Source organism: Sus scrofa, chromosome 8 (assembly GCF_054392235.1).
Source record: "Sus scrofa isolate SSC_HxYL_T2T_F1_AM1 chromosome 8, Sscrofa_HxYL_maternal_Yorkshire_Landrace_v2.0, whole genome shotgun sequence".
NCBI classification, from domain to species: Eukaryota; Metazoa; Chordata; class Mammalia; order Artiodactyla; family Suidae; genus Sus; species Sus scrofa.
The window spans coordinates 4,801,173-4,818,645 of NC_139390.1; the positions used below are offsets into that span (position 1 = coordinate 4,801,173).

At 54.8% G+C, this 17,473-nt stretch overlaps 1 protein-coding gene across 10 annotated transcripts in view; it reads right to left on the minus strand.

Moving 5' to 3' along the window:
• Window positions 1-2,274: 2,274 nt before the first annotated feature.
• EVC (EvC ciliary complex subunit 1) overlaps window positions 2,275-17,473 on the minus strand; it is an 84,976-nt gene continuing 69,777 nt past the window's right edge. For all 10 annotated transcript variants that reach the window (XM_084971478.1, XM_084971476.1, XM_084971477.1 and 7 more), the window contains 8 exons: window positions 14,494-14,704; window positions 13,318-13,524; window positions 10,869-11,013; window positions 8,995-9,106; window positions 5,694-5,820; window positions 5,150-5,243; window positions 4,327-4,438; window positions 2,275-3,827 (listed from right to left, as the gene is read on the minus strand). In XM_084971478.1, the coding sequence (XP_084827604.1) occupies window positions 3,746-3,827; window positions 4,327-4,438; window positions 5,150-5,243; window positions 5,694-5,820; window positions 8,995-9,106; window positions 10,869-11,013; window positions 13,318-13,524; window positions 14,494-14,704 (1,090 nt within the window). In that variant the 3' untranslated portion in view covers window positions 2,275-3,745. The remainder of the gene's footprint in view (window positions 3,828-4,326; window positions 4,439-5,149; window positions 5,244-5,693; window positions 5,821-8,994; window positions 9,107-10,868; window positions 11,014-13,317; window positions 13,525-14,493; window positions 14,705-17,473) is intronic.

Here is a 17,473-nt window from a genome sequence, read left to right on the forward strand (position 1 = left end):
TGTAAAGGAGCCTTTGCAGCCATTAGAGGATGCTCATCCGCCACCCCTCATGTTTCTGGGGGACTGTGGGGGATCTCCTGGCCTCTCATTCATTCCTCCCCAGCGGAGGAAAAGCACCTTCTCAGGACGGAGTGATCTAAATGGCTCCCTTCCACCCTCCAGGGAACACGTGTGCGGGGCAGGGAGTTTGGGGGTGATGGACTCGGAGGAGAAAAGACCTAGGGTCCAGAAAGCACAATGTCTCCCAGTTTGGTCTCATCAGTTGTGATGCTGACATGCAGGTCTCGGTCTGCTTTGCCTCTCGGCAGTTTCCCAAACTTGGGAGGGAAATGAAGGGCTGTATCCACCATCCCTCCCCCGTCCCAGCAACAAAATATACAAAGAGTTTAAAAGAGCAAAAAGGGGAGTTCCCTGGTAGCTCGGTAGGTTAAGGATCTGGCATAGTTGCTGCTGTGGCTCAGTTGCCACTATAGCATGGGTTTGATCCCTGGCCTGGGAACTTCTGCATGCTGTGGGTGTGGCCAAAAAACAAAACAAAAACAAACCCCACAAATATTATTTCTAAAAGATGAGGGAAGTGAAAATACAAAATTCTTGGGAGTTCTCTTGTGGCACAGCAGGTTAAGGATCTAGTGTTGTCATTGCAGTGGCTTGGGTCACTGCGGTGGCATGGGTTCGGTGCCTGGCCTGGGAACTAATGCATTCCACAGGCACAGCCAGAAAAGAAAAAAAAAGGCAAAAGAGGAGGGTGTGAACTTGTCCAAGGGGCAGTTGTGAGTTGCCCTGTGGAGATGTGAACAATGGCTCAGAGCTAAGGGCATGGAGGATGGCAGGGGGGCGGGAGTGCTCCAGGCAGAAGAATGGCATGTGCCAAGGCCCTGTGGTAGGCAGGGTATGGCATGCAGGAGGCCCTCAGAGGAGACAGAGGCTGGGTCCTGGGCTGCAGGATGAGCTAAAGAGTTTGCTTTTCCTCCTATGGGCAAAGAGAATGCCCCTGCAGAGCAGCAGAGGGCTCTGCGGTTTGGGAAGTGTGGACAGATTAGAGGCGGTGGGGGCGGGGCGGGAGGGAGGAGCAGGAGCAGTTCGGAGGTTTCTGCAGCAGCAAGATCAGCCCCAGAGGTAAAGAGGACAAGACCGACCCCAGGCTGGCGACAGGAGTCCTGGCAGAGTCTGTGGACCTTGTCCACCGCCTTGGCTTCATCCTAGCAGGTCAGCTCAGCTCAGGGGCTAACTTTGCTTAGAAACGAATCCACCAAGTCCTTGTTCTATCATCACTCATGATCCCTTTCCATTTTCACCTCCTCTCATCACTGTAACAACCCATGGCCCGTAGTAGGAACTGGGACACAGCCCCAGTGGCAGGAGAGGGGCTGCCCCTCCCCCGTCCCCAGATGTACTGTGTTCAGGCAGCTCGGTGTCAAGCCCTGAAAGCCCTTGTCCCCACCTGCTGCCCCAGAGCCTGTGCCCAATACTGCCGAGTGTCCCGTGGCGTCCAGAGATCCGGGTTTTACTTTGATCAGGGAGGCAATTCCGTGATGAGAGGCACCTCCAAGCTCCACTCACAGAAGAGTCACCTGGTGATGTGATGAAGCAGACACCGCCCACAAGCCTGTAGGGAGCGTTATGCGCCCCCCACTGTGCCAAGCAGCCCAGAGCATGTGACATGGACAGATTCCCTTGGACGAAAGGAAGCTACACTTGAGCAAAACCACCATCCATGCAAGACACTGGAAGCTGATGCAGCCGAGACCGAATCTAGACTAACCATAACCTTCCAGAGATCCCGGTACTGCCAGCGTGTCTGCATTTACCAAACTCACGTCACCAAACCAAACATTCACAGCACAGGAGGCGTCTGCCACCAGAATGTCTCTGCGCACAGGACCCATGGGACAAAAGCAATTTCTACGGGAACCTGGGTCTCAAAATATTGCTGGCAGGAAAGCAATAGCTTGCAAGCTATTACGTTTAGAATGGATAGACAATGTCCTGCCGTACAGCACGGGGAACTATATCCAATCTCTTGGGATAGACGGTGATGGAAAGGAATATTTAAGGAGGAATATATACATATATATGTATAACGAAGTCACTTTGGGGTACCACATTGTACACCAACCATAATTTATTTTTTTGCCACCCCCATGGCATGTGGAAGTTCCCAGGCCTGGGACCAAATCTGTGTCACAGCAGTAACCAGAGCCGCAGCAGTGACAATCCCAGGTCCTTAACCCACTGAGCCACCAGGGAACTCCAACCGTATTAAAAAAAAAATTGCAGAATAAGGAAATATTTTATTTAGCCACAAGAGGGAGCTATTGGTTAACTTTGGAAATCCACCTGCCGCCAGTCAGGACCTGAGAGGCTGTGAGGGTTGGTATCTTTAACGAAGTAACTATCATGGATGACTTGTTAAGGGGCCACTCTTTCCTGAATAAGAGACTAATCTAGGCTTTAGGAAATAAAAATTCAGACCACAAATGGTCCAGAAAATCCCTGAGGCAGGGGCTTCTGGAACCTGCTGCCCACTGTGCACCAGGAATTCATGGAAACGCTGAACTCTCCACCCCAGACTTGCTGGAGCGGGCACGCTGGGACTCAGGTCGGCGGGCGATGCCCCCGAGGGAGGCAATGGGTCATGTCTGGAGACATTTTTGGTTGTCACAGCTGGGAAGGGCTCCTGGCATCTGGTGGGTAGAGGCTGGGGATGTTGCTAAACATCCCATAATACACAAGACAGCCCCCTACCCCCAAAGGAGTTTCTCCCCCCCAAGTGTCTGCAGTGCCAAGATTGAGAATCCCTGATTTCAGTGAAAAGACCAATTTCCTTTCTAGGTGGGAAGGGCCTCTCCTGGCAGTGGCTGGTCTGGAAGCTTCTGGATGTTCCCAGAATCCTCTGGAAGAAGCATTTCTCTTTAGGGGAGGCTGGTCTGTCGGGCAGCAAGCACTTCTCCCTCTCCAGGAAAGGCTCAGGATGGGCGAGTGCTTCATAGTGCTTTCAGGTCTCCAACAGAAGGTGCTGCTGCAGGTGTCATGATGTGTCCGTGGGTCCCCAGGTCCCCAGGGCAGGGGAGGACAGGGCAGGTGTCATTACGTGTCCCTGAGTCTGCAGGTCCCCAGGGCGGGTGAGGACAGGCCTGCAGCCCAGGGATTTCACGGTCTACATGACTCAGATCCCCTCATGGTGACCAGGTTTTAGCTGCGGGCTGAGCCAAAGGAGGGGCCGGGTCCTGCTGAGAAGGCCCGTGGGCACGGCGTGTGCGGCACAGAGAGGGCGGGGCTGGGGGATGGAGGAGAGAAGACCCAGGACCCACCAGCTCACCCGGTGGCCCCTTCAGCACGCGGGTCTCCACCAGGACGCCGGAGAGCAGGGTGGGAAGGAGACCAGCTAGCCTTCGGGGAAGGCAAGTTTGGGACGACGTGGGGACCCGGGGGTGGGGGGTACAGAGAGCCAGGAAGGAGGGGCTCCCCAAGGAGCGGAGCCACATGTCGAAGCCAAGCGGAGGCACAAAACCGAAAGGACATGTTTCCAACACGGGGGTGTGACTGTCACAGGCGGCGGGAAGGTCCGCCTTACTCCTCGAGGCCTCCTCTGGGATTTCACCCCTTCTCCACCCAAAACAACGGCCCTTGGGCAGAGGGAGGCCCCACCCTCCCCCATGACCAGTCCCTCCTCATGGCCTGTGGGGAGGGACAGGCGGTGGTCAGACCGGGTCTCCAGCAGACACCCCGAGCAGGCCTTAAGCTACAGATTGCTTCTTCTCTTTAGCATCTTCTTGGAATTGTCACCGTCACCAAGGTCACGTTCCTGCTGACTCAGCCTTTTGCTGCACAAAACACGGAAGAGAAGCAGCGATCAGAATTCTGACTCCAGGCCTCTCCAGATGCAATAAGGCATCCGATCTGGTCACGTTTGAAAAGGTAGCGACCGGTGATCCAAACAATTTGCCTTCTGACCTGGGTTGTTAGGAAACAAATGAAACTCCCAGGTTTTGGTGGGAGGTCATCCAGGCGCCAGGAGGAAAAGGAGACCCTCTCTCAGACGCCTGAGGCCCCAGGACGGATCCAACTACGTTGTAGCGGCGGCCCTGGGAGGCCGAGACTGCCGCGGTTCAGGCTGGAGGCTGATGGGTGGCGGGGGCGGGGGGTCCCAGGGCCGACTTGGCCAAGCTGGACACTGATCAGCAGCAATAGTAACACCAGCATGTCCCATTATCATTCATCCCGTTTCGGACCCGAAGCAACACCTCCCAGAGGTGCTGCTGCTCCTGCCCAGATTTAGGGGATCAACATGCAGCCACAGGTGCTCAGCCGGGGCCCTGTTACCTGAGCAAACCTGAGGGGGGCCCTCCCGAGGCAGGGTTGTCGTCCTTGGGACCCCCAGGGTCCCCTCTCTCTCGGGGTGCCGGCTTCCTCCTTTTGGTCCTTAGGGGCTTGTCTGCAGAAGACATATGAACCCAGACACTGGCTTGGTGACTTCCGGCAAGCGACAGCTTCTCTCGGCCCTGCGTCACCCCAGCCTGGCATGGTCTAAGGGTCTCTATGGGTCAACAACACACTGGGTACCACTGCTCTTGGACCCATTTAACTTGTGAAGAAACTGGGCCAGGCGGAGGTGGGGAAGGCGGTCCCAGGCCCATGTGGCTGGCAGGTGGCAGAGCTGGGAGTCACACGCAGCTGGCCAGGCTGCCGGGGCATCTGTACCACACCCAGCAGGCTGGCCGCCTTCCGAAGCAGGAGGAACCTGAGGACACAACTCCTGCCCCGCAGCTTGTATTCTCCCAGTGTTCCATGATTTCACACCTCCTCCCATCCCTATGCTGAGAACAGGTTGCTGCACCCTGTGAGGTCACTGGAGTTCCCGCTGGCAGGGGAAGAAGGGCTAATTATGCCCATTTTACAGATGGGGAAACAGAGTCAGAGACGAGTGTGGGCTGCTGGGCTGCTGAGCAGCGGACCCGCTTCTGGGAATTAGGGGAGAGTGGTGGCCAGGGGGCCGGGGGTAGGGGGTGTCCTGGCCAAGGCTGCTCATCTCCAGACAGGACACAAAAGCCCAGAGAGGGTAAGTGCGTCCTGAGGCCACACGCCAGCTGGTGGCAGGCCTGGACCAGAGAGCCCAGGTGGCAGGGCGCCTCCGCCACCCACTCACCTGACAGCCCGCGCTGACTGGAGGACGCTTTGCTTTCGGCGAGGGGCACCCGGGCCAGGGCCGCCAGCTCCGTGACGAAGCGCTGCTCAGCTTCCTGGGTGCAGGCAGAGAGTCAGCGGGGCCTCGCTCCCCCCACGCCCCCCATCTTCCTCTAGATCCCCTTCGGTCAGGAGGAGGCTGATGCTCAGAGATGGGGACGGGGCCGTGTCCCCATGTGGCGGGGGTTCTCCAAGAGGCATCCGGGGGGATGTGCGGCAGGCAGAGGCCAGAGTGAGGCGGGGGTCGGGGGACAGCTAACTGGCCGTCCTCGCTCACACTGGGCAGGGACCCCATTTTACAGATGGGAACAGATGGGGGGGGTCAAAGTTCCCAATCGAGCGGCAAGGCCGATGTGTCCTCAGCCAGTGAGACCAGGGGGGCCAAGGGGCTCCCCAGCAGGGCGTGTGGGCCTCCTACAGGCTCCAGAGCTGATCTGCGGTCACCAGGCTGGCCTCTGCCTATTCCCGGCCCTCTGTAACCCCCTGCCTGTTTGTGAAGGTTGTACCTGCAGCTGGGTCTCAAGCTGGGCCTCCAGCTGCTCCATGATCCTCGCCTCCTGCTTCCGCGCGTGCAGGCGGCTCCGCTGGTGCACGGTGAGCTGGGCCAGGAACTTGGTCTGCTGCGCCAGCATCCTGCAGGGAGGAAGGAAGGCCGTCAGTGCCGCCCTCACCGGCGGGCTCATCAGACAGCACGGACCTGTCCCCGGAGCCCGCTGAGTCGTGGGAGCTGGTGACTGAGAGCCGTCCTTGAGCCCTTGGGACTGGGAGAGGAGACTGGCCAGGGCGGGCAAGATTTACTGGGGACACACACCGTGGCCACGGCTCGAGCCCTCCCATCATAAAAGCAGACGCCGCCATCTGATTAAAACTTGGAGTTTAGAGTCGCACATGGGCATTTTTCACTTGACGTTAGGGTGGCTTGGTGACAAGGACAAGACAGAGAGGAGAAAAGCTCGGGAGGAGCTCAGAGGGGCGGCCGCAGCCCCGAGTTCCTACTGCTGCAAAGTGGCTGGGCAGCAAGTGGCACTTTGTATGAGAAAATCATTTTAACCCCAAGGCTTCTGAAAGGACCTGACTCTATTTAAAATTTCAGAACTGCCCAAGCCCTTCCTTTGTAAGACAGGAGCCTGGGTCCTAGGACGCGAAGCCTGAGAGTTGAGGATGGCAGCCTCATTACCGCCAGTGGCAGAGGACAGAGCCGGGGCTGGAGCAGGGTCCCTGTCCTGGACAGAGCCTGCCTCCCTATCAGGGGCAGAGACCCCTCCCCTCCTGCTTTGAATACCCTCCCCTCCTCAGCTGACCTTCCTTTGGTCCTCAGCAAACAGAAACATGCAATACCACCCACCCCGTTTCTATAATTGTTCTCTCGCTTCTTCTTTTCAATCTTGTGACTGATTTTCTGAAAGGGGCCAAATTTCTAGACCTGAAGGCCGAAGCTAGCCTTTAGCATGACCAGGCAGCTCTCCATGGAGTGTATCTGAAGGCACAAAATTCCATCTGCTTTTGCCTCATGCTCTTTCTTCTACCGGTAACATCTTTCTCCTCTTCTTTGTCTTTGGCAAACTCCTATTCATCCTGCAAAACCCCACCATCCATCCATTCATTCCTTTCTCTCTCGAAGTATTTCTGGACTCCCACGTGCTAAGCTGGGTTTTGAAGACACAGCTATGAAAGGAGGCTCAGCCTCTGCCCTCAAGGGGCCCCACTTTGAGCTGGAGGGGAGAATATTGAACAAATAACTGATGGAGCTGAGGTCAGGGCTATGCAGTGTGTTCTCTCTCACACCCTCGAGGAAGCTGCATTGCTTTCCTGGGGCTGCTCTAACAAATGACGGAAAACTAGGGTGTTTAAAACAACAGAAATCTATTCTCCCACAGCGGAGCCCGGAAATCTTCATTCAGGGAGTCCCCAGGGCCATGCTCCCTCTGGAGGTTCTAGGGTTGAAGCTGTTTCTCGCCTCTGCTGGTGGCTGCTGGCACCTTAGGCTTGTGGCGGCACCACTCCACTCTGGCTCCAGCGTCGCATCATCCGTGTGAGATCGAATGTCCCTCTGCTCCCGCTGCCAATAGATTTGGGCCCCACTGGGACGATGCAGGATGCCGTCCCCTTCTCAGGATCTTAACAACATCCGCCAAGACCCTTTTTCCAAATAAGGGCACATATGTGGGTTCAGGAATTTGAACATGGACGCATCTTTGGGGGTCCCTGTTGTGCCCACTATAGACACTAGGTGGCTTCCTGCTGTGAGCAGCCTCCGTCCCATCCCTGCTCTGTCACCAGTCCTGGTCACTCTCGACTGTCATCCTGCTGGTCTGTCTGCTGCCCCCATGGACCCAGCTCTTGAGAAAGCTGGGGTGTGACAAGACGGCCCAGGAAAGGCCTGGGTGCCAGGGTTAGGGGCAGGGCTTCACCCTCAAGGCCTGTGGGGACCATGCAAGGGTCCAGGAGAATCTGAGATACAGGCGGACTTGTCCTCGTGGTCTGGCTGCAGGTGCAGCGAGCTGGAGGCTGAGCAGGGTCAGGCCAGAGGCTGCGGCTCTAAGCCAGGAGGAGAGTGACAAGGGCCCCAGACAAGCACCCACAGAGGACAGAGGCTGTGCTGGGACACCAGGTGGGGCCCGAACCTGCACAAGAGCAGGGGCTTTCAGGACTGCCAACCCCCTGCTGCCTCCTGGAGGGAGGGGACGCTTGGCTGTGGGGTGAGTCACCTTGTCAGGGGCATAAGCTCACAGACTCCTGACGTTTGGACTCAAATTTGACCGCAGAAATGGATGTTTAAAAAACAGCCATCCTAAGAGAGTTCTGATTCCAGAAGCGTTTGAATTTCACATCGTATAGCTCCGTGCTGAAGGCCGGGCCATGACCGTGGTAGGCCGCCCTGCGTCCCCCGCAGGTGTCCACACCCTAACCCCTGGGACGTGTGAGAATGTTACATGGCACTCAGGGCTCCGCAGGCTGATCAAGGCTGCCGGTTTAAAATTGGAGATTCTCCTGGATTATCTGATGGGTCTCAGTCACAGGAGCCTGCAAAAGCAGAGAAGTTTCTCCAGCTGCGGTCAGGGATGCGGCAGAAGAGGTTCCAAGTATGGGGAGGACTCAGTGCTCCGAGGACTCGGTGCTCTGAGAGGCAGGGCCACGTCCAGGGACCAGAGAGGCCTCCGGGAGGCCAGGGGGCCCCGCACAGCCACAAGGAAATGGGACCTCCGTTCTACAAGGAACTGGATTCTGCTGACACCAGAACAAGCTCGGAAGCAGATTCTTCCAGAGCCTCTGACGAGAGCCCAGCAGCCACACCTTGATTTCAATCTGTGAGGCGGAGAGCAGCAGCGATGGTCCCACTTCCGACGTGCGGACAGTGAGATGCACACAGTGTGACTGGAAGTGGTCGTTGTTATGGCAACTGCAGGAAACAGCCTTCCCCTGCCTTCCCTGCCCCCTCACTGCTTCCTGGGGTCACCTCCCCAGCAAACAACCCGCCCCCCCTGTCCTTGTTCAGGGTCTGCTTCTGGGGGCACCCTAAGTACGAATTAGAGAGGAGGTGCCGTGCCCGGGCTATGAGGACCACCTGACCTGGAAACGAAGCCCCCATCACACCTTTGCTGGTGCCCTTGCGCCAGGACCCTTCCAGGGCCAAGTGTAGATGGGAGACCCCACGGGGCTCGTGGGCTTCCAGGCATGTTGGGAGGCCAACAAGCCCTGGGCCCCCAGGTGAATGCAGGCGAGGTCGCTGCAGGGTGTCACAGAGACACACGCAACCCAGGGGCCAGGACTGCCCGCATGGGGACCCCAGACAGCGTGAGGCCTCACCTCTGGTGCACGGGTCCCGAGGCTTCCTGAACTCCACCCGCCATCGCCGCCCCTGACACAGGATCGCCGAGGTCTTGCTTTTTCCGCAGCTTGTAATTTTCCGTTCTCTCACCTAGACCATTGAACACACCACAGTCAAGGTGCGTGTTTGAAGGACTGATGCCAGGCCAGGCCAGGTCTGGGCTGGTGCGGGGACGCAGAGACCAGCAGGACACGCCTGCTCTCAGCTGCGCCGTTCACAGCCCGCAGTCCACCCGGGAAGGGCTTTGTGTGTGGCAGGGGACACTGCGGCTTCCACCACACGTCACACGCGCAGGAGACCGGTAACCGCCCTGCAGTGGCTCAGCCTGGCTTTTCTTGTATCAGGAGAAGGGGGAGCCAAATAAGAGGGTTAACACTAAGAGGCTACCACAAATGGCTAAAAATCCACCCTAGAAAAGAAAAGCGATTCAACACACAGAGCTGTAGGCATGCAGTTGGCTGACAAACATAGGTTTAAACAGGCGCTTCCAAGGGAGCTTTGGTCTCTGAAGTCTGAGATGCACTGCCCTGCAGATCAGAATATGCTTATTCTTTTTTTTTTTTTTCTTTTTAGGGCCGCACCCACGGCATATGGAAGTTCCCAGGCCAGGGGTCGAATGGAACCTGCCAGATCCGAGCTGCGTCTGCGACCTATGCTACAGTTCATGGCAACGCCAGATGCTTAACCCACTGAGGGCGGCCAGGGATCGAACCTGAATCCTCGTGGATACTAGTCGGGTTCATAACCTGCTGTCACAACAGGAAATCCCCTCTGTGAGTCAAATGAAGAAGAGTTGGCTGAATGAAAACAGGAGTTCCTGCGATCGATTGCATGGTGTGGTTTCAAGGTTGTGCGCTGAGAAGTGCTCTCACTCCAGCTCGGGTTTCTCGGACATGGGAAATCAGAGCTGAGAGGATGCAAGAAGGGTGAGCCCCACCCGAGCCCCACGGATGGGGACACTGAGGCCCAGAGCAGGGACGTGAACTCCCTGGTCCCCGAATGCTCTGTACAGGTGATGGATCACGCCTGTCCCCTGCTGAATGACACCTCCCTTGGGAAAACCATCAGGAAGGACCTGCAGCCAGCTGGCTGATTTCTGGGCACGTCCCAGATTTTATTTGACTGTAGGACTCACATTCCCTCGGGTCAGGGGATGAGAAAAGTGGCAGCTGAGCACATCGAGAGGCATGATTGCACGGAAAACTGCCCCCGGCTCCCCCTGCCCGTCCTCGTCTGGGGATCTGGGGTCACCCGAGAAGCAGCCAGGAGAGAAGGTGGAGGAGGGTTCTGAAGCCCCGGATGTAGGCGGGGGTGTTACAAGAGGAGGCTTTAAGGAACCGTTATTACCAGGGTGCCCGCTGGTCCTGGGGACCTTGTCACCCCGGGGTAATCTCTTAAGCGAGCCCACGGGAAAACAGCCTGGGTCTCAGGCACGTTTACAGGCTACTGGCTTGTTCTTACCCATGGTCACGTGGTAGCTGTAATTGAGGGGATTCCTACCTCTTTGGCCACCAGGAAGCCCGGAGCCAAACCCAGGTCCCCTCTAAGCAGGGAGCTGACAACATCCATCCCAGACAATGCCCTGACCTTGCCTGCATCTCGCTGTCCTATCCTTGGCCTGATTCACCTACTTTTAACAAAATCCTATTGTACTGAATGGATATGTTTCTTTAAGTGCTTTGTCCCCCCAAAAAAAGGAGGACAAGGCAGGGGATACATAAATTTATGAAAGATTAAAACATTAAATCCTCCCCAAAATAAAATTTGAAAAACCTGACATCCCACCCTGTCCCCAACTAAGAGCACGTTTGGCTCTTTGCTGGCAGGGCTTCCCCCGGGGACTGGGCCATACCCTGTAGGGTCTTCAGATGCTGCAGCGCCCTCTCCTCGTGCTCCTGCATGGCCCTCCCAATCTGCTGGTAATACGCTTGCACGAGCCGGTCGATGCCAGCGCTGGTCACGTAGATGCTTTCCGTGGCCGCCTCCGTCAGCGCTCTCTGTGGGCAAGAGGCGAGACTCAGCAGAGGGCACAGGCAGAGCCAGTGTGGCCAGCACGGTCCTGGCTCCCATGTTCCACCCACTCCCCAAGTTCGTGGCTGGTTTAAACCAGTTTCAATCATCTTATTTTCCTTGGTCAGAGAAGCTTTGAGGCTGGATGCATGTACAACCCAGTCCTGGCCAATGGGATGCAACATAAGGGAAAGTCTGCTGACGGCACGCCCTTTCCAAACATTAAGGCAAAGCCTTGGTGCTGGTGAAAGGCTTTGCTCTTTCGTTCTTCCTGCTTGGCATGCAGAGCTGATGTCTGGAGCAGCAGTGGCCATTTTGAGCCTATGAGGCAACAAACCAGCCCTGAGAACGACAGAACAGAAAGGGCCTGGTCCTGGGTCCATATCACTCTGCCTCTGTGCCAGCTGGAACCACCTACCTCCACATTTCCTGTTGTGGGAGGTCAGTGACTTCTATTTACTTAAGCACAGCTTTCCGTTACTTGCAGTCATATGCGTTGCTCAGTGATACACCTTCAGACCCCCGCAGAACAGAGAGGAAACACTCAGATGCCCCATCATCGGGGACACACAGGTTGAACGTTGGCTAAGTCCCCATCTTTCTGCCATAAGGTGATGGGCAGAAGTCAGGTTCAAGAGTCCCCAGTCCAATGAACATTTATTGAATGTTCCAAATTTGGGGCAAGGAAAAACACCATTTATCGCTAATGAGGGGCCAGTTATGTCCTGGGGGCTGAGAAACGCTCCCTGATTTGCAGTGTGGACGGAAGCCCGGGAGGTGAAGAGGGTGCAGCTCGGGGGAGGGCCCGCCTTCTCACTCCCTCACTGCGGCCAGTTCTCTCTCCCACTCTGCCCAACATGCGCATCTGACCCCACCCTCCACGGACTCTGGGCTCTGGCCTTGCACTTCCGGCCCAGAGCACGCACTTCCGGCCGGGGGACAGGAAGTCCCTCCTCTCCCCACTCAACACCTGCACATCACACCTTCGGAACTTCTGTCCTCCCCTGCAGGGGAGCGGGGTCCACCTCCTCTGCCCCCATCTCCAGGGCCTCCATCCTGGAGACCTTCTCTCCTCCCCATCAGTTTTTCATTATTTGTGTTCTAGGGCGGCACCTGCAGCATAGGGAGGTTCCCAGGCCAGGGGTCGAATCAGAGCTACAGCTGCCCGCCTACACCACAGCCACAGCCATGCAGGATCCAAGCCACGTCTGTGACCTACACCACAACTCACGGCAACACCGGATCCTTAACCCACTGAGTGAGGCCAGGGATGGAACCCACATTCTCTTGGATCCTAGTTGGATTCATTTCCACTGTGCCACAAGGGGACTCCCTCCCATCAGTTTTTCTGAGGAATCAGCAAGTGCAGATGCTCAAGTAGCTCCAAGGTTCAGCCCTCTGCTGATGGCACTCAGGCGCTGCCTGCTTCCTCTGCTCAGCAGGACGTCTCATGGTTGGTATGACCATATCTCCCTCTGCTGTCCTCTCCCGTTAGATAGTAAACGCCCTGAAGGCAAGACCGCTGCCGCCTGGCTCACTCTCCATCTGACCTCCTGCGGCACATGGAGGTTCCCAGGCTAGGGGTTGAATCGGAGCTGTAGCCACTGGTCTAAACCAGAGCCACAGCAACGCCAGATCCGAGCCGCACCTGCGACCTGCACCACAGCTCACCGCAACACCGGATCCTTAACCCACTGATCGAGGACAGGAATCGAACCCTCAACCTCATGGTTCCTAGTCGGATTCATTAACCACTGCGCCACAACGGGAACTCCTTGCCTCACTTCTTACCATGGCTGTTCTCAGCCCTGGTTAATCATTAATTAGTACAAGGAATAAACCACTGCTCACTTGGGTCAGACTGATTCTGGCCTCATTGCTCAGCCATCGGTGTCAACTCCAGCAGCCCTCAGTCTCCGCAGAGGCAGCCAAGGGCAGGGAGGGCCCACGTCTCTCCCTGGGAGGAAAAGGGGCCTGGGCTTGGATCCTGCATCTGCCACCCACTGTGGCTCTGGGTGAATCCGTGTCCCACTCATAGCAGTTGCAAGGACTGAGCCAGTGCTCAGAGGATGCGACACAGGGCTGCAGAGCGGGCTGAAGTCCTCACGGCTCCCTCTCATGGTGAGGAAAACGAGGCTCAGGGACACCACGGAAGCTCTGCGAGGCCAGACGCTCCCAGGCAGGCCCAGGCTGCTGCTGGCCCAACCCTCCCCCAGCCCGCCCTGCGCCCTCCCCACCCCCAGGCCTCTGGTCCCCCGGGCTCCCCACCCCGAGCTGGGGTTTTCTCGCACCTTGAAGTCATCCCTGTCCCTGGCCCAGCTCCTGGAGGCCGTGTTGCGCGCGTGTCCCAGCAGTGCTTGCCCGACGGCTCGCTCCGTGTGCTGCCGCAGCAGCTGCCCGACCTCCTGGGCCTCAGCCAGGAGCTGCTGCTGAAGCTGCAGCCGCATCTGCTGCGCCTCCTCCTCCAGCCGGCTAGCCTCCTCCAGGACGCGGGCCTCCTGGAAAGCACGGGCCAGGGAGGGGTTGGAGGCCTTGCTGTTGTGCTGCCGAGATGCCCTGGCCAGGACCAGGACCAGGACCAGGACCAGGACCAGGACCAGGGCCAGGACCAGGATGTGGGGCCGGCCCTGCCCGGGGTCCCAGGAAGGTTGGAGAAGGGACAGAGAAAGGGTGGAAGGCGGGGACCTCTGGGCTTGCAGAAACCGGTACCCAGTGGATGAGAGCCTGGGTGTCTTGAAGACCACCCCCCTGAGGCATTCATTGAGCACCGACTGTATACCCAGTGCCATCAGTGGCCTCTCACATATACAAGAACTTCCTCATTCACCCCAAACACGAGGAGCTGTGAGGACCCAGAGGCTCAGAGATGCTAACTTTCTAAAAGTCACACAGCAGAGCTGGGTTCCGAAGTCACATACGAGTCTGAGAGTAGTGGGACAGGACGGAAGCCAACATAGGAGCATAAGAGTTGAAGGAATACACGTTGGAGAAAGAGGTGAGGGGAGCCAGGGGAGTGAGTCCCGCCTGCTTCCCACCAAGCCCTCCTGGGCAGAGCGAGACTGTGAGCTTATCCGTCACCAGTGGGGACCAAAATTCAGCGGCTCCTACAGCTCAGTGGCTGCATAAGACCTGCTTGGCTGCTTGGTTCAAATCCCAGCCTGGCAATTTACAAAGCCCGTCTTTTGATTTGTTAAAACCTTACTCTAGGGCCTTTTTCTCCTGACCCCTGATGATGACTGTACGTATCCAGGCTCTGATTTCAGGTGCATTTTTAGTATAATTCTCATCAGAGCGGGCACATGGAAGCTTGGGGCCCCCTGGGTGCCCCCTGCAGCGAGTTGCCATGGTCCCCACCCCACAACAACACAAGAGCAGGGTTGGGGTTTCGGCTAACGGGGCTGGACCCTGGAAGCCGGAGGAGCGGTCCTGCTGTCTGGGACGGGCAGGGGGCCGATGCAAGGTCTTACCAAGGCTCTGAGCAGCTGCCACTGATGCTCGTCCAGACACTGGGAGGAGCCCTGCTCCAGGGCGTGCTGTTCACGCAGCTCCTGGAGAAGGCTCTTCTTTCCCGACAGCCTCATCTGTGTCAGGGTGGTGATGGCACTGCCGCGGAGGGCCAGCCTCCGGAGAGCGGAGCACAGGAGCAGCTCATGGCCCTGTAGGATGCCCTGCGTGGACCTTTGGAGAAAGTGAGTGAGGGGCTGGGGGTTGACGGTCTTGGCCGCACTGTGCGTGACGGTTAATTTAATGTGGCGGCTTGACTGGGCCATGGGATGCCTGGACATCTGATCAAACATTGTTCTGAGAGTTTCTTCGAGGGTGTTTCTAGATGAGATTAACATTTGAATGGTGGGCAGAGAAAAGCAGATTGCCCTCCCCAGGGTGGGTGGGCCTCATTCTATCAGGTGAAGGTCCAAAGAGAAGAAAAGGCTGATTTACCCACAAGTAAGAGAGACTTCCTCCTGCCTGACTGCCTTGAGTGGGACATGGGTTTCTTATTTTTAGACTCAAATGGAAATCCTGGCTTTTCTTGGATTTTGAGACGGCCGGCCTTCAGACACATGCTTAGTCCATCAGCCCTCCTGGTTCTCAGGCCTCTGGACTTGGGACTGAAACTACATATTGGCTCTCCTGGGTCCCCAGCTCGTCAACTGCAGATCTTGGGTCCTTTCAACTTCTCTATCTCTATAATATCTCTATTGGTTCTGGTACTCTAGAAAATTCTGGCTACTACATCAACCTACCAAGAAATGCTTGAAATAGCCATGCCCCACAGGGGGCCTTTCCGGAAATGGTAGCCTAGGATTATCCCATCCTCCGCTGCCCTTTCTCTTAGATATGGGTATTTACCTGGTTACAGTCAGCCATGTGTTCTCCTATTAATAGTTTAAACTTTATCGCATTCCGCCCCAAGTTTCAGATGCATATATATGCAGCTGACTTCAGCACATAACCATTCAAATTTCTTGCCTAACTCTCAAAATTAACACACACAAAACAAAAATCAACAGCTATTTTTGATCCTATCTCAATGAGTCAAGCAGAAAACTTTGGTCTCCTGGAGAGGCCTGACATTTGGTTTTATAAACTGAAGTTTCTGACAGCCTGAAAAGCTGAACAAAGCACGGGTGTCAGTGTACCAAGGAGGACACACCTGGCAAACACTCCAGGTTTTCAGCTGGGAGCGCTCAGCCTAAGAATAAGGAATCATCCCTTGCAAAGACCTAATTTTGAATCAGCTAAATTCACAAACGGAGCAGTTGATCTGCCACTGACTGAAATCCCTGCTAAATGTAAGATAAATCCTCTCTGGAGGGACAGCCCATAATTAAAAATCTTAAATTATCCCTACAATTTTTAATAAGAATGTTTAACATTGAATAAAAATAACCAGACTTGCAAACAAATAAGAACGAACCAAAAATAAAGAGAAAAAACAGCTAATAGAAACATACCCACAAGATATTGGATATTAGAATAATCAGCTATGACGAATAGGTTTAGGAAGTTAAATAATAAGATGAATCCTGAGAAAAAAAAACCAAGCAGGAGGCATAACTCTCCCAGACTTCAAGAAATACTACAAAGCCACAGTCATCAAAACAGTGTGGTACTGGTATCAAAACAGACAGACAGACCAATGGAACAGAATAGAAAATCCGGAAATAAACCCTGACACCTATGGTCAATTAATCTTTGACAAGGGAGGCAAGAACATAAAATGGGAAAAGGAAAGTCTATTCAGCAAGCATTGCTGGGAAGCCTGGACAGCTGCATGCAAAGCAATGAAACTAGAACACACCCTCACACCATGCACAAAAATAAACTCCAAATGGCTGAAAGACTTAAATATACGACAGGACACCATCAAACTCCTAGAAGAAAACATAGGCAAAACACTCTCTGACATCAACATCATGAATATTTTCTCAGGGCAGTCTCCCAAAGCAATAGAAATTAGAGCAAAAATAAACCCATGGGACCTCATCAAACTGAAAAGCTTTTGCACAGCAAAGGAAACCCAAAAGAAAACAAAAAGACAACTTTCAGAATGGGAGAAAATAGTTTCAAATGATGCAACTGACAAGGGCTTAATCTCTAGAATATATAAGCAACTTATACAACTCAACAGCAAAAAAACCAATCAATCAATGGAAAAATGGGCAAAAGACCTGAATAGACATTTCTCCAAAGAAGATATACAGATGGCCAACAAACACATGAAAAAATGCTCAACATCGCTGATTATAAGAGAAATGCAAATCACAACTACCATGAGATACCACCTCACACCAGTCAGAATGGCCATCATTAATAAATCCACAAATAACAAGTGCTGGAGGGGCTGTGGAGAAAAGGGAACCCTCCTGCACTGTTGGTGGGAATGTAAACTGGTACAGCCACTATGGAGAACAGTTTGGAGATACCTTAGAAATCTATACATAGAACTTCCACATGACCCTGCAATCCCACTCTTGGGCATCTATCCGGACAAAGCTCTACTTAAAAGAGACACATGCACCTGCATGTTCATTGCAGCACTATTCACAATAGCCAGGACGTGGAAACAACCCAAATGTCCATCGACAGATGACTGGATTCGGAAGGTGTGGTATATATACACAATGGAATACTACTCAGCCATAAAAAAGGATGACATCATGCCATTTGCAGCAACATGGATGGAACTAGAGACTCTCATACTGAGTGAAATGAGCCGGAAAGACAAAGACAAATACCATATGATATCACTTATAACTGGAATCTAATATCCAGCACAAATGAACATCTCCTCAGAAAAGAAAATCATGGACTTGGAGAAGAGACTTGTGGTTGCCTGATGGGAGGGGGAGGGAGTGGGAGGGATCGGGAGCTTGGGCTTATCAGACACAACCTAGAATAGATTTACAAGGAGATCCTGCTGAATAGCATTGAGAACTATGTCTA